Raw genomic sequence first — 16,243 nt, 5'->3', positions numbered from 1 at the left:
AAATATACCGTAGTCTTAAATCATATTCCTCGATTTTGATGTTCTATTTGATATTACTAGCTTGCAAAGACTTTTAACACTGAAACAATAATTTAATCCGTTTCCCTTTTCTTGAAAACATAAGTAAATATTATAATCTCGGAGTGGTTTGGGGACAGTTCTTCTATCTTTACAGCATAATTGGGGCTAGAGTCCTGTTTCTACATTGGAATTACACCTTTCTTACACCTAATAACCGATTCTTCGCCATTGTGTAGAAATTAAGCAAATTTCATTCAAATAAGCCGCTTTCAGAACAACTACAAACAGTCTAGTATTCCAGTGCGATATATGTACATCGCACAATCCGTCATCTCTATATGTGGCTCGAACAGCTGTGCCACCTGTAAACGCTTCACCACACTGCCTCCGATAACGATTAAAACAAAATTATTCTGGGAAATGTAAGGACGTGTTTTATTTATTTTGCAACTTTAGCAAACGACTAATTTAATTAAAGTTACAATTGGCTTAATTTGATTAGTGAAAATGCGGAATGCGGGTTTCATCAACTGTGACAAGTGACTTGCACGTTAAACTCGTATCGAAACTATGTTATAAATTGTCTGCGTCAGCGGCAAAGTGTTTGCCTTTAGTGGCTAGTGATGCCAACCATTGAATCACAAATGGCTAGATTTATCCGTAAAACGGCTAAAAAGCCAATCAAAGTGCCAAGAGAAACGCAATGATAACAACAATGTTACTAAATAATGCAGTTTAATAATTGACAAGACTTAATTACACGACATCCGACCTTGTGGCTGTTAATTTGTAATGTTAGCACTTTGCCAAAGCCAAGTGGTCAGCACAACCCGACCGGTGGAGCGGACGGTGGGTTGATCACGAAAATAGAAAAATTCGCCAAGAGAAACAAAAAATAGAAGGGGGAAATATAAATCAATGCCAAACCATTCGAAAAGGAAAGAGCATTACAACACGCGAACGTACGGTCCACAAATGAATATTAATATTTGAGTTTGAGCAAATTCTAAGCATTCAATTGATTTATCTGTACAGTTCCACGACCCGTTTTTATTCCGTTGTTTTTTTTGCGGAGAGAGAGAGCAATCAACGAGCGAGAGTTGGCTGGGTGTCGGTGTGTGTGGCGTCTGTCTGTGTTTTGTTTGTAATTTGAATTCAATTTAATAACTGGATATTTGTGTTAGTTAATTACCCCTGTTCCCTGTTTGTTGCTTGTTGTTGGTTCTGTTAACTGTAAATCCGCCCGCCCACGACCAATGGGCTACTGTATCGTGTGTCTTATCAGTGTCCACTTACGTTCTGTTCATTAAGAGTGTGGTTGTCCGACATATGTATGTTCACATATGTACATATATATAGTAGTCAAGTTCTATGTGGAAAGAAGCAACGGGCATTTGTTTGCATAACGAAAGCTCTTGCTCTCCCAGTTCTCCTCTCTGTCGGTGGGCATCCTCAACCTTTTTTCGTCTTGGAATCACTTTGCAGCAGCACCACTCGTTAATCTTTTATTTATTGAACAAATAGATATCCACTTTTTCCTCGAAGATAACAAAAAATACCCTTTGCCCATCTACATACATATATATTTTTTCTCGCAATTATAATACCCTCTGAAAGCGTATAAAAGCAAAATAAATTATCATTAAAACACAGAAAGATGACGCGTAAAAAGAACATAATGGATGATTTATGCTAAACAAATGGGAAGCACAAGACAGACAGTGGCAACTCACACAAGATTCCCCAGCACACAGACTCTTTTGTAAAGAATAATTGCTCATGCGAGTAAATTAAATAAAACAAACTCCCCCCTTTCTGTGGTGAGCTGTGGGGTTTACATGTAGCAAATATAAATTTCAGGATGTGTACGGCAATCTTCTTAGTCACGAATCAGTCCAATAATGTCATATCTCTGCCATGACAACCAGATAACATTATCAATGCCCAATTTCCCATTGTAATGAGACTGAAACTGGTCTCCGAATTAAAAAAAAATAAGCCCAAAAATCCGAAAACAGAATACTGCCATTAACCAGTACCATAAAAACGTAAAAAATGTTTATAGCATGAAAGAATTATCATGAATATACACACGTTTTTTATAGGTAGTAATCACATTTTTTTTGTTTAACTGTTGTCGGTCACGTACATACATATATCTATAAATAAACCCTATCTATTGAGGGCTCTTCAATTGAATATTGAAGAAAAATACTCTGTGAAATGTTTTCATAATTCAATAAACATTTGGGCTAAACTTTGTTGCTTAAATTTCAACAGAATTTAGCTTAAAAATATTTGTAGAAATATAAATTTAAATAAATATGCTTGCACACGCCTAGTTTCCACCTTTTCGGTTAGAATATCATCTTTGTTTAGTCCTTATGTTTGGGGGTTAATTTAAAAGATAACAAAATGCCAACTAAGGCAAGACGAAGTTAAATATTTGTGACTCCAACATGCCAGAGATTTGCCAGAGATAAATCTCAAAAGTGTAGACTTACTCCCCGCAGAGTATTTGGTGTTCTGGGTGAACGTACATCACCACCCCACAAAAACATTATCTAATCGATGATTGAAGTGCCGCTGCTGCTGGCTGTACCCCTCTGACGTATTGAATGGCCATTCGGGCGGCCTGCTCATAGCAGATTTTATGTTATTACCAAATAGGAATCTGCCTGCCTGCTTGCCGGCCTATGGAATCCACTTTCTGGGTTGACCATATCAGACGACACTTGTCGCAGTGGCTGCGGACTCTTATCTCTGGCCTGACATTCGCCTGCTATCGAGCCCGAGATTTTACTTGGCCAAACACAGACATACACACACACACACACAGGGAATTTTTCTTTCTGCTGTTTGCCATATACAAATAATGCCGCTGCGAACACTTGTTGCCTGATTAACGAACCGAGCTTCATTCATTCCTTTACAGTCGGTCAGACGATACGGACCACGTCATACCACGTCGTTACCACGGATAACCCAGAGTAGAATACCAATACACCAATCGCATGCGGCTGGCTTGAAGAGCGGGCACAGCAAACAGCACAGACAGCACCAAGATGTCACAAAATCAATCCTATTTCTGGCAAACCACCAGACACAATGTATACCTGAAGCGTACCGCCAAATGGCATATGGCACTGGCCCTGATGGTGGTCCTCACATTCGCGACGATATGTGCGGCAGAATTTCAACATGAAAACGAGGACAATGTGGCCGTACAATCGGGCATTCAGAGCGTGAGTCCATTGATCCAACCAATTGAAGTTCATGCACTTATTTATCTTTTATTTATTTGCAGGGAGTGGAGGATCAAGTGGTTGGGAATAGAGCGGCAACGGATCTAAGTGCATTACCAGATAAACCCACAGATACGGATCATAAGCAGGCCAAGGGCAAGGGGAACTTTATCGATGCTTTCACAGCATCGATATCTGTTATTTTGTTAACAGAGCTAGGCGATAAGACTTTCTTTATTGCTGCCATAATGGCAATGCGCCATCCCCGTTTGATTGTCTTTGGCGGTGCCATTGCCGCCTTGGCCCTTATGACGGTACTCTCATGCGTATTTGGCATGGCAGCAAACTTTATTCCTAAGGTAGGATCCCTAAGGGTTACCCACGGCACAGCTTGAACATTTAATTCTCTTTTTGCTTCACAGATTTATACGTATTATATCTCAACTGCATTATTTTTAATATTCGGCTTGAAAATGCTGTACGATGGCTACAAAATGAAACCAACCGATGCTCAGGAGGAACTCGAAGAGGTTCAAACCGATCTGCGTAAGCGCGAAGATGAGGTAAGTTCTGCATTCCCTTCAATTTCTTTTTTGTAATTAATTAATTATAAGAAGTTTTGTACGTTGTAGTTCCCCTCTAGTTTTTTATGCTTGTGGCAGTTTTATTATTTATTTATTTTTATTTTTACTTAACGCTTTTGTTAATAGCTCACGCTTGATCTGTGGTTAAATTTAGTTGAACAACTATTATTAAGCGCTGGCAATCAATACCTGTACAGAAATCAATCCAAATGCAACAGGCCCAAAGCGATCACTTCATAAACCTTAGCTTTGGTACACCAGATCCAATTTGATTTCCCGTACTACTTTTTGTTACTCATTTGGCGAAATACTAACAAATACTAATCCAACACGAACTCGGCAGCTTTTTCATAATTTTAATTATAGCTCAATTGAATGCGATTATAAATTATTAATTAGCCACCAAAACAGACCCACACCTAAACCCACTAACAATACCCTAAACAAACCACGAACGGAACGGAATGCTGGCTTTGAAACAGCACCAGAGTTGCCACCACTGTCTTCCTCTCTCTCCGTTCTCTGACCTTCAATTGTTTATTCTTTCCCTGAGTTTGTTTTATGTTACATTTAACAAGAAAAACACACCACACACATACGCCTAATATGTGACTAATTGCACGTCTTCCGCATATCAACAGACCAAAAGAAGAAAAGAATTTTTGCAAAATTTTTATAAAAAAAAGAAATCAAAATACTAAAACAAAGAATCGTTTGTTATGGAAAAAGCTTTTTTGCCAGAAGACAATTCCACCTGAACTATTAATCAAAACCCAAAACAAAATTATCTCAAATCAAATCTAAGCTAATGCAAATTTTAATTATTTTTTCTTTCAACCAAAAAAAAAAACAAATACAAAACGATTTAAATTGATTTGAAAACTGATTCGAAAACCTAAAACAACCAACTAAATATACAAATAAATTAAATAAATGCTGGAATTATGCGTTAATTTCTGCAGTTGCTGCGCAAGGCAACGCGCAAGTACGAGGATACGGAGACGAAGCGTAAGAATAGCAACTCGGACAAGGAGGATGCCAGCGAGCAGGCTCTCATCCATGGCCGCAACTCCATTGCCATTGCCCCCAGCTCGGGCAGCGGCAAAGATTCCGATATGCAGCACCGCCAGAGGCGCAACAATAATAATAACAATACCACCAATTCGACTAGTAAGCAAAATAGCTGTGATAAAACTGGCAACGATGATGGCGACGACTACCACGAGTCCGAGATGTACCTCAAGGATGGCATTCAGCTGAAGCTGAAGACCTTCCACAGCACCAGCCCGGCCCATTCGGCGGCATCATCGAACCAGACCGAACAAACCCAATGTGAAAGCCCACGCAACAACAATCTGAAACTGAATCTGAACGGACCCTCCTCCGTGGCGGGTGACGATCATCATCTGACTGACCCAGCAACTGGGCTGGCGCTGGAGCCGCGCGCTCCCCTGGCCGGACACGAGAGCATGCATAGTCTGAGTGGCAGCTTGAATGGCGGCGAGGACTTGGCTGGCACCGGAAATGGCACTCTTAAGACACGGGTTAGGCCACCAACATAAAAACATATAACTATGAAAGCCATAATCGACCATAACAAATGTGGTTGTTTAATTTTCATGTTCGTTTCACGTGCTTTTTTGCCCTCAACAAGAAACAGTGACACTTCCACCCACACACACACAAACACACACAATCGAAATACAGTCACATTACCACACTCAAACATCGAAAATCGAATTAAGTTTCATCGTTCATCGATTTCTTTTCATACATTTTATTTTTGGTAATTATTTTAAGTCACATTTTGATTTATTTTTTGTTAACTTTAAGTCGCATTTTTCATTTGGTTTTTGGTAGTCACTGTACTATACCCATTCCCGCACTGAACAGCTCCATTTTTCATGCATTCCGCACAGTGTTCCCACCCATTTCATGGATTTTTTGCATGTCTTCTTGAAGTGATCGTTTTCTTGCTTATTAATTTAATTTTCGATTTTTACCCAACCCACAGAGCAATTTTGTACTGTGACAAAAAGTCCTTCGATGTTTATGATTTGCAATTCCCTTTGTTTGCGCACATTTTCATCGACATTATCTGATTCCCAACCATTACATATCCACCTAATCCGGTATGATATATCTTTTATCTTGTAGCTGGACCGTGATGTGAATGCTGCTCTTGTTCATGATGCCGAGAGTGGTCGCCGCCGCCCGCTGCAGCGACGTGGTGCCGGCTACTTCACCTGGCGCATCTTGGCCCAGGCCTTCACAATGACCTTCCTCGCCGAGTGGGGGGATCGTTCTCAGTTGACCACCATTATTCTCGCTGCCAGCAAGGTGGGTGTACGTGCTTATACCTGTATAATCTGCGTGTGCCGAAATTCGAAGGCATTTGAATGTGTTTCGTACTTGTGCTTTGATCTTAAGAAAAATTAAGATATAAATCACACCATTTACATTCATTTATATACTAATTGAAACCTGTTTAATCCTTTCCAGGACGTTTATGGCGTAATTGCTGGCGGTATTATTGGCCATTGCATCTGCACTGGCCTGGCTGTGATTGGAGGTCGTCTAGTGGCTTCCAAAATCTCTGTGCGCACTGTCACCATTGTTGGTGGCATCGTATTCATTGGCTTCGCTGCCTATGCTGTTCTCATGCCACCCGATGACATGTAGACAACAAAATAGAGATTTGCCGCCCGTTGACGACCACCACAAAAAAGTTTATATATATATTCAATATTTAGTTTATAGTTAAGTCCACTGTTTATGCGAGGAGCACCCAGGCATTGCTTAAATGTTAAAATGAATATTCGATGATTCGCTTGCTAACCGAAAAACTTAAAAACAAAAGTGCCTTCAGTGCTTTTCGCCACGGCCATGACATATTTAAAAAATTTAGTTCCCACAACATGAAATTTCGTATTTACCCCTGCCTGCACTTTGCCAATTGCCAGTCACCCCACTGTATGTCCCATTGTTTAGTATTGATTTTGAATGTTCAGTTTAGTGTTTAGTATTAAAGTTGAAAGATGATTGTATTGTACATACGCGTGCTTGTGTTGCTTATGTTGCCTAAGGCTCCTCCTCAAAGTTGAAACAAACTCCCAAAACCCCCTTCAATGAATACTTTATGATAACGTAGCAATGGTTACTTAAAAAAAAGTCCCCCTAAAAAGAAACTTTGTACAATTGATTATTTATGCGATTTTTGTATGAAGAATTTAGTAAATTGAGCAAAACTAAAAAGCAAAATTTGTGTTTCAATTGGGGAAGGGAAGGCTCTCCATTTTATCTCGCTCACTCCGACAGATGGCGCTACTAGAAGAGGGTGAGTGTATGCTCTATGTGCTTCGGCAATAACAAATATCGAGGCTGTTTAAAGGTTGATTGCACCTCCGAATGTCATATGGACGGCTGTAATTTTCCTCGTGATTGAAATCTTCTTAATGCCTTATCCGGTCAGTGCCTTTCCTGGGTACTTTCCTCTTTCCTGTGCGATAACATGACGTCACTTGTTATTGGTATAATTTATTATCGTACAAATAAGTATAGTAATTAAACGTTTACATCGTCATTTACAGTCGAGACAGAATTTGGTTGGGGTTAATTAGGAAATAACAAGGAAACGAAGGATCGCGAATTTACTGCTTTAGTGTCTTGGGATCGCGATAGATGCCCGTAAAGAGGATCGCCCTGGATGCGTGATCCCAGATGAGGAACACGAACGGATGGTTGCAATCGAATTTGGTGGGTTCGATGGGTCGGGCCGAGCGATAGCTGACCAAAACGGTAGCAGCCGCCGCCGTGCTGCCCTCCTCATCGACCTTGATCTTGGCCAGATGCTTGGCATCACCAAAGGAAACGCTCTGCTCTGTGAAGTCATGGAATGTGGCAGTCGGTTCGAATATCTTGGTGATTCCCATTTTTGCGAGTATCTAAGAGATTGAATTGTGAGATTAGAGTACAATGTGGAGCTACACGTGTTTGTGGGGACTTACGGGAACCAATTCCAGACGCTGCTCGAACTCAAACTTGGGTATCGACACCTCGATCTCACGTGGCATGGCATTGTTGAGCGACTCCTCCAGCGTGGTGGCATTCAGGCGGGACAGAACATCCTCCAGGGATCCGCTACTGAAGGGCGGCAGCACCACCACCATGGACATGTCGGACTTAGTCTCCTCATCCTCCTCGGCCTCGTCAAAGGTTGTGCGGAAGGGCATCTGCAGGACATGGGCGCGCAGCTGCTCATCCACATTGTGCAGGAAGGTGCCCTTCTGCTGCATCATGGGCACCAGCGAGAGGTTCGCGCTGGACGTATAGAAGGGCATCTGGGCGGTGTTGTTGACCTGGAACTTGCTGACCCACTGGCCCTTGAAGTACGCAGCATTGGCCAGCGCCAGTTGGGTGCGGGCATCGATGTCGCCCGGTGCGAGCATATCCTTGATCTGATTGTGAGTCTCGGCGGCTATCCAGTCATTGATCTGAATGCGCGACTCCTCGGGCTTGCCCTTGAAGTCCAGCTTCACAATTTCATCGCTGAAGCGGTTCTCCAAGCAGCTGGCCAGCTGCGTTTCCTGATCAAAGTACATGCGATCTGCCGACGAGAACTCCAGGGGCGACTTTTTAGACCTGGCCTCGCGGTTCCGCTTCTCCATGCTGTAAGCGCTGCGCACCATTTCCTTGGACTCGGCCCAGTCCAGATTCAGGACGCTTCTCAGCTGCTGCTCCGTCTCGCCCGAGGAGCCAAAGTAGGCCAGCAGCAGGGCATGGTAGGTGCTGTACGGCGAGAAGAAGACGTTGTCGTTGGGCGTCGATGTGCGGATCACATCCAGCATGGATACGGCAAAGTTCTGCTGTCCGTGGTACAGTCTCACGCGCTTCTCCAGATACTTATTATCGGGCTTCACGTTGCACAGCTCGGCGCTAAGGAAGGCCGGCAGCAGCAGCAACAGGGACAGGCTAAGGAGTTGCATTCTGTGGAGCTGTGTTGGTACCTGTAAAAGGGAGTGAGAGAGCCATTAATAAGTGACCTTGAACTGCGGGCGGGTCTAATGTTAAGAGCTTTGGGCGTTATCTGCTTGCCCCTACGTGACTGGACGTCCAGATTTGTTTTGCCTTACAATTTATGTATATTCGGGCGACGTGATTAGAGAGACTGACTCGCGGAGCACTCAAGGCGGCTTAATTTATGCAGGTTTCAGGCAGAGTTGACAAATCTCAGCGACAAGTATTTCCCCCGAAAAACAGTTCACCGAAATTCATATCACCTTAGACTTGGAATAGCCGTAGATCATGGGGAGTGATAAGTGTCGAATTTTGGATTTTTCCAAATAAATCAAAGCGGGTGGCAGCCCTGCTGCTCTCAAGCGTAACAAGTCATTTAAAACCGCTTAAGGTGCGCGGATGATTCACTGCAAAGCCAAAGCCAAAGCTTTCCCACTGCGTACCGTACCGTACAGTTATTTATCTTGAAGCGGCGACAATTGCAACATCTGCAGACAGTCCGTACAAAAGTGAAAGTTCCCCCCACCTATCTGCCATGCCCCCCTGCACTGGAAATTCGCAACTAAATGGTTGTTGTTTTTGCTGTCATACATAATGAACCGTTGCTTTTGTGCATGCACCGAAGCGAGCATAAAAGAGCAACAAGTAGAGAGAGCGACCACTAGAGAGAGAGAGAGAGCAAAAGCTTAAGTACTGGCTAAACGATGGTGATGGCTGGAAGAAGATTGAATATTTTATAATATGATTTTCAACTATAATGCAACATATCTTTTTCTACTGAGTTATGATTAGTTGCAGTGGTTTGATATTAAATATTTCGAAAAATAATAACGTATCCACAAATCTGTGGTGCGTAAACATTGCCGCTGCCAAAGCTGCTACTGTCCCGTTTAGTCGGTCATTCAAGAGGCAGGCCTACAGCTTTTGTAGCAGCTGAGCGATGACGATGTCGCAGACATCATGTCGTTAACGATTGCGTGACTGCAGCAAAGCAATGAAAATGGCTTTTGTATTAACAATAAAAAACCCAAAATTAACATTTCCAGTAACCGGTTGCAGATTCAGAGCAGAGCAGGCCACAGGCAGAGCCCTGCAGAGCCGCAACAATGTGATGTGATTCATAAACGGGGGGAGACAAATAGCGCGGCGTATGCTCATTGTTGACCCTGTACGGGGTATTGGTTATTGGCGATTTTGTAATTGGTTTTTCTACTGTTTGTATTGTTTGCGTGTGTGCTGTGCGCCTGCGCTGTTGAAGCTCTCCAGCGATCTGCCTCCCACTTGTAGTTGAAGTGGCAGACGAGACGGGTTTTTGGGAAAATCCCAATTATTGAACAACAATCTATTTATGAAGACGATTGAGCGAGCTGTCAGCTTAATTGTTTCATAGGAATTGCTGAATTTCTGGTTATTCTTGCGAGTTTCAGTAAGCTCTTGCATCGACTTCATTGAATTCTGCGCGATTCCTTGAAACTGACCTCCGATTGATCTCATGCGAGGCCAATTAGAGTCAATGCTGATAGCAATGGAACGATAATATAAACGCTCCCTCATGGGAAAGTCCTCGGCGTGGCACAGCACACAAAACAAATCACACAAATTATAACAAATACGCAAGAAATATCGCAATTTGCCTCATTTAAATTGCGTGCGAAAAATATGTATGTACATTCAATTACGCACGGGTACAATACGCGCGCATACAGGCACAGATATGCAGGTTGCGAAATTAGACCACGAAAAGCTACGATTTGAAACACGCCAATTGATAGTGTAGCAATGTACCTTTTTCGTTTGTACCGCAATAAACTTGGAAACTTAACCACTGGTTGTTTAAACTGAATTAAAATGAAAAAAAGCTGGCAACCAAAGCGCGGCTTTTGGCGTGCAGTGTGGCCGTGAATCAAATATACTGCAAGACCCTCTAAAACATACCGAAATATACCTTCTCATCTTCAACCCTATAAAGCTTTAATTTTATCCGATTCATCAATCCATTCTTCATAAGATTAGCTAGTTTTCAAAATAATGTTAAAGTTTAATGGGTAAATCCCAAAAAAAGAGCAGAATACTTTGCGTGATTGTGGGTTGTGGCTTGCCAACCGGTAGTATGTGTATACCCTATTTTCTTTTATTAATATTAATTTTGTTTACCAAGCTGTTCTTAAATATTAAAATTGACTAAGACTGACATGTTCTTATATGTTTTCTACGTGTATATATATTTCGATCTAACTCTCTGTATCTATAATCTGCAAAATTGGGTTGAGAAGAGATCTTAAACACTGATTGACTTGATTTTCCATTGATTGGTGCCTGAGATTTTGATCCAATAGTGATTTCTGCTCATTATAGTTGGCCTTAACGGGGGCCGATCTTTGATTTAAGGGGCTACAATTTTTAAAAATGTTTACCCTAAATGGTTACCATAGCCCGGTTAGTACATTAAATAAATAAACCGCAACGTTTCAAAAAGTATTTTTATAAATACCGAATACCAAACTGTGACCAATCACAACTATCGCCACGCGCTTGTTTCATCCCTATGTGCAGCGCTTGCCAACACTGGGGAGCAACCACCGCTATCGCAGTCGCGAAATTGACAACAAAACAAAATTGGGGCGATAAACAAACCGAATTTGTTAGCAAATTAGTAGCAATGAGTACAACGAACACCGCGGCAGCGTCCCAGGACGCCTGCTACATATCGCTGCTCGGCCTAGCCGAATACTTTCGCACCGCCCAGCCGCCAAACGTGAAGAAGTGCATCCAGTGTCTGCAGGCGCTCTTCACCTTCACGCCGCCATCGAAGGTGGAGGCGCGAACGCATCTACAAATGGGCCAAATCCTGATGGCGTACACAAAGAACATTGACATGGCGCGCCAGCACCTGGAGAAGGCGTGGAGCATCGCCGAGCCGCTCATGAACTTTGACGATGTGAAATTCGACACGGCCTCGGTTTTGGCGCAACTTCACCTGCAAACGGATCAGAGCTCACACCAGGCCAAGGCCATGCTGCGCCGGGCAGTGGAGCTGTCACAGCACAATGTCTACTGGCACTGCAAGCTGCTGCTGCAGCTCTCACAGATCCATGCCAGCGATCGGGAATACTCGCTGGCCTCCGAGCTGCTGGCCGTGGGCGCCGAGTCCGCCGAAGAGGCGACTGCCACGTACCTGAAAGTGCTATTTCTCCTCTCCCGCGCCATGATCCTCATGATTGAGCGCAAAACGAACGATGTGCTGGCGCTGCTAAACACCGCAGGACAAATCATCGACAATAACATACCGAATCCGCACCAGAAAGAGTATCTGAAAGTGTTCTTCCTTGTCCTGCAGGTCTGCTACTACCTGGCCCTTGGCCAGGTGAAGACCGTCAAGCCCAGCCTCAAGCAATTGCAAATGTCCATCCAGACGATAATGGCGCCCAATTGGCCCACGGACGAGTCCATCTTTGGGGCGAATCAATTGGAAATGTTCGTGTGGCTGCCCAAGGAGCAGCTGTATGTGCTCGTCTACCTCGTCACCGTCTCGCACTCCATGATGGCCGGGTACATGGACAAGGCGCAAAAGTACACGGAGAAAGCTTTAACACAAATCGAGAAACTGAAAATGCAGGAGGACAAGCCCATTCTGTCCGTCTTTAAGGTGATTCTGCTCGAGCATATCGTGATGTGTCGCATGGTCATGGGCAACCGCGAGCTGGCCATACGTGAGATTGCCGCCGCACGTGATGTGTGCCTTGCGGTGCCGCATCGGAGTCTGCTGAAGCGGCATTCGGCGCAGCTGCACTGCCTCATTGGATTGTATTCGATGTCCACGAGTTTCTTCGAGCACGCCGAACGACAGTTTCTGGTGTGTGTGAACGAGACGACGGAGCGGGACCTGAAACTGTTTGCCAATCTCAATCTGGCCATTATCTACCTGCGCACGAAGCGGGATGCGGATCTCAAGCAAATACTCGACGCCGTGTCCACGGAGAATACGCACACGTACAGCAGCCAGGCGCTGATGGGCGGCTTCTACTATGTCCAGGGACTGCACGCCTTCCACAAGAACAGCTTCCACGAGGCCAAGTGAGTGTCGAACGAGCGTTTGGTGCGACTTTTCCTTTATCTACTCGCTCTCTCTCCACAGACGCTTTCTGCGGGAGACCCTCAAGATGGCCAATGCCGAGGACCTGAATCGTTTGACAAGCTGCTCGCTGGTGCTGCTGTCTCATGTGTTCCTCAGCATTGGCAACTCCAAGGAGAGCATGAACATGGTGACGCCGGCCATGCAGCTGGCCAGCAAGATACCCGACATACACGTCCAGCTGTGGGGCTCGGCAATACTCAAGGATCTGCATCGCATGTCCAAGGATGCGCAGCACGAGAAGGATGCCTATGCGAATCATGTGAAATACTCGGAGAACCTGATAGCCGACCAGCGCAAGTGTGTCCAAAGTGCGCACCACGAGCTGGTCAATTGGTTCCAGGGGGATCCGCCCGTCACCAGCGGTGCCAGCGCGCTCATCCTCACCGAAATACCCACCACCTCAGCGCTGCAAACGACGGCGGGGCAGCAGCAACAGCAGCAGCAATTCGGACAGTTCTATTAACATTTCAAATGCAATTTTATGTTTAAGGATCCTCCTGCCCCCCTCTTTCTCTTTATTTTTCACTTAGCTTTAAGACTAAAAGATGCTCCTTATACAAAATTCCTACAATTTTTGTCATAAATTATTCCCACAGGGAAGAAAAAACGAGAGTGTACGAAACGAGACGGTGGACAGACGTACTTAAAGATCTAATTGTGGATATGGTGTGATCGGTGTGGATCTTACGGCTAGTTGGATGCTGGCCTACAGCATCAATGTTGAATCTGTCACCTCTGTGAGCTCATCGTCTAGGGCGGCAGCAGCCCCATTGCCATTCTCCTTGTTGCTGAGCAGCGTAAAGTGCATCAGGCGCTTGTCCTCCGGCTCGTGTATGGCCAAATGTGTGCGCACCTCTGGCATTGACTTGAACTTCTCGCTGCACACCGGACATATGTAGATCTTGTCTTCCTGGTGCGTGCGCTGATGCATCTGACAGTCGCCGCGCTGCGTAAACGTCTTCGAGCAGAAGGGACAGACGTAGGGACGCTCGCCCGTGTGCGTGCGTCGATGATTCTTGAGGACGTTCAGCGCCGTGAAGCGCATGGGACAGAGGTCACAGGCATAGGGTCGCTCGCCCGTATGCTTGCGCTTGTGCTTGGCCAGCGAGCAGCTTGTCGTGAACTTGGACAGGCACACCTCACACTCGTACGGCTTGACGCCCGTGTGGGTGCGTGCGTGGGAGGTCAGCTCTGCTTTGGTCACAAACGAATGCGGGCACTCGGCGCACTTGAAGCTCTTAATGTCCGAATGGCGGAGCTTGTGCTGCCGCAGATTGGCATTCTGTGTGAAACTCTTGCCACAAATGTTGCACAGAAATGGCTTCTCCCCAGTGTGGATGCGCATGTGATCTCGCAGCGTGGACAGCATGGTGAAGACTGTACAAAAATAAAGAGTTTACATCAGATATGGAATGCAGAGAGCATTGATTAGGTTGCCTTACCCTTCTTGCAAACGCTGCACTGATTACGCAAATTCCTCTTGTGACCCTGCACCATGTGCTTGCCCAGCTTCTCCTTGGAGTCGCACAGCATGCCGCACTCCTGGCAGTTGTATGTGCCATGCGTTGCCTGGTGCTCCGCCAGATGCTCCGGTGAGACAAACACTCGATCGCACTCGTTGCACGGATAATTGCGATTGATGCAACCCTTCTGTCGACGATGTATGATCAGGGACTTCTCCAGCGCAAAGCCAGCATTGCAGCGATCACAATGATACTTTAGATCCATTATTTCGCCATTGCTGATGCTCAGTTTAATCAGTTTGGGCACAGGCACCACAATTTCTGTTACTTCTGCTGTTTGTTTCTCGGCTGGGCGGCGTCGTGTGGATGATCTCTTGGCCGTTGCTTCTGGCTCTGGTGTCTTCGGGTCTTCTATTTCCTGCTTGGGTGACTGCTTCACCTGCTCCTGCTGCTGCAGCAACAGTTTGGCGGCACTCTTGCGTGTCCTCATCTGCAATTTGGGCGCCGGAGTCGTCTCTGTGTCACTTTCGACAGCCTCAAATATGGCAATGCTACATTCTGTTGTCTTTTGGCTCTCGGGCTCGTGCTTGTAGTCCGTTTCCTCCTTTTCAGTCTCCTCTACGGGCAGCTCGTAGTCAAACTCCTCACACCCTTCACCGTCTTCTTCCTCCGCGTCCGCCTCTTCAAGCACCACTTCAGACTTCTGCAGGCTCGTATTCTGCACGGCATCTGTGCTGTGCGTTGCTGTAGTCTGCACTTCAGCAGTGGCTGTTGTTGGCCCAGAGGGCTGGGTGGTCTGTACGGCCTTTTCGGCAGATTGCACTGTAGGTTTGGCGCCGAACTCGGGCTCCTCCGGCAGCGCATTTGGCAGCAGCTGGCGAAGCGTTCGACTGGAATTCTCGCACTTGATCTTGAACGTGTAGCAGTGGTTGATCTCGCTCAGGCACCCCAGGCAGACCTGTTTGGGCAGATTATCCTCGGGTCGCGGCTAACACAAATGCCAGATAAATGAGATTAAGTATTTGTTGTGGTTTTATTTTATCGTCTGGGACGGGACGCCTGTCTTCGGCTTACCTTCGTTTTGGTGAACTGTTTGAGCATGTCCGCCAGGCAGCTGCCTGATCCGCCATCGTAAATGGATAGAAACGGCCCTGTTAGACTCAAACAGGTCAGGCAAATCTTCTGCACATCCATTTTAATGGACAATTTCGGAAAAAACAACAATTAAAAGAAGAAATAAACACTCGGCTGGCAGCAGCAGTGTGACCGCGGAAACATCGATAAAATATACCGACAGACCCTCAGAAATATACCAAAATATACTATTAATTTTCAAAATATACTACAAACATAACATATCTAAAATCATATTCCTCCATTTTGATGTTCTATTTGATATTACTAGCTAGTTAGGAGACTCAGCGCAAAAACTATAATTTTAACCAATTTATCAATCCATTCTCCATAAAATTGGCTGATTTTCACGACTTCTACTTGTTGGAATGCTTCCAAAATAAAGTTAAAACTGAAAAGGTCAACCAACAAAAATAGCATACAACGTTACGTGAGTGGGAGCTGAGTAACGTTTTGGCAATTTGTTGCTCATCAACCAGTATAGTATGGGCATTTTTATACCCTATTACCATACATTAATAATGACTTTATCTTAGACTTAGTTTTAAATTGAATGGTTAACCTATCATGCTGATTTATTTTAATTTGAACAAATATATTGTTTCGTGTAAGATTAATCTTTTTGCAGCTGTTATTGACTGGCAG

The 16,243-nt window shown here is 44.7% G+C and overlaps 4 protein-coding genes across 6 annotated transcripts; 2 read left to right on the top strand and 2 right to left on the bottom strand.

Moving 5' to 3' along the window:
* The first annotated feature begins 2,956 nt into the window (after positions 1–2,956).
* Positions 2,957–7,111, top strand: LOC117898775 (transmembrane protein 165). 2 transcript variants are annotated; one of them, XM_034808408.1, is made up of 6 exons: positions 2,957–3,266; positions 3,329–3,625; positions 3,689–3,829; positions 4,813–5,394; positions 6,008–6,190; positions 6,353–7,111. In XM_034808408.1, exons 1-6 carry the CDS (start codon positions 3,087–3,089, stop codon positions 6,530–6,532), a joined length of 1,563 nt encoding a protein of 520 aa, XP_034664299.1. In that variant the 5' UTR covers positions 2,957–3,086; the 3' UTR covers positions 6,533–7,111. The 2 variants fall into 2 exon arrangements, with proteins under 2 accessions (XP_034664299.1, XP_034664301.1); XM_034808410.1 differs by lacking the exon at positions 4,813–5,394.
* Positions 7,112–7,371: 260 nt separating this feature from the next.
* Positions 7,372–10,764, bottom strand: LOC117898776 (serine protease inhibitor 88Ea). 2 transcript variants are annotated; one of them, XM_034808411.1, is made up of 3 exons: positions 10,652–10,764; positions 7,858–8,856; positions 7,372–7,794 (listed from the first exon to the last, which is right to left on the bottom strand). In XM_034808411.1, exons 2-3 carry the CDS (start codon positions 8,833–8,835, stop codon positions 7,501–7,503), a joined length of 1,272 nt encoding a protein of 423 aa, XP_034664302.1. In that variant the 5' UTR covers positions 8,836–8,856; positions 10,652–10,764; the 3' UTR covers positions 7,372–7,500. The 2 variants fall into 2 exon arrangements, with proteins under 2 accessions (XP_034664302.1, XP_034664303.1); XM_034808412.1 differs by lacking the exon at positions 10,652–10,764 and having other exon boundaries at positions 7,858–9,003.
* A 647-nt stretch (positions 10,765–11,411) lies between these two features.
* On the top strand, positions 11,412–13,487 carry LOC117898855 (MAU2 chromatid cohesion factor homolog). Its single transcript, XM_034808531.1, has 2 exons — positions 11,412–12,940; positions 13,002–13,487. The coding sequence occupies exons 1-2, from the start codon at positions 11,412–11,414 to the stop codon at positions 13,462–13,464; spliced, it is 1,992 nt and encodes a 663-aa protein (XP_034664422.1). The 3' UTR covers positions 13,465–13,487.
* On the bottom strand, positions 13,479–15,725 carry LOC117898773 (zinc finger protein 436). Its single transcript, XM_034808406.1, has 3 exons — positions 15,539–15,725; positions 14,444–15,452; positions 13,479–14,378 (listed from the first exon to the last, which is right to left on the bottom strand). The coding sequence occupies exons 1-3, from the start codon at positions 15,656–15,658 to the stop codon at positions 13,708–13,710; spliced, it is 1,800 nt and encodes a 599-aa protein (XP_034664297.1). The 5' UTR covers positions 15,659–15,725; the 3' UTR covers positions 13,479–13,707.
* Between the last annotated feature and the right edge of the window lie 518 nt (positions 15,726–16,243).

The sequence above is a fragment of the Drosophila subobscura genome, chromosome O (assembly GCF_008121235.1).
Source record: "Drosophila subobscura isolate 14011-0131.10 chromosome O, UCBerk_Dsub_1.0, whole genome shotgun sequence".
Taxonomy (NCBI): Eukaryota; Metazoa; Arthropoda; class Insecta; order Diptera; family Drosophilidae; genus Drosophila; species Drosophila subobscura.
This window is presented reverse-complemented; position numbering and strand designations above follow the sequence as displayed.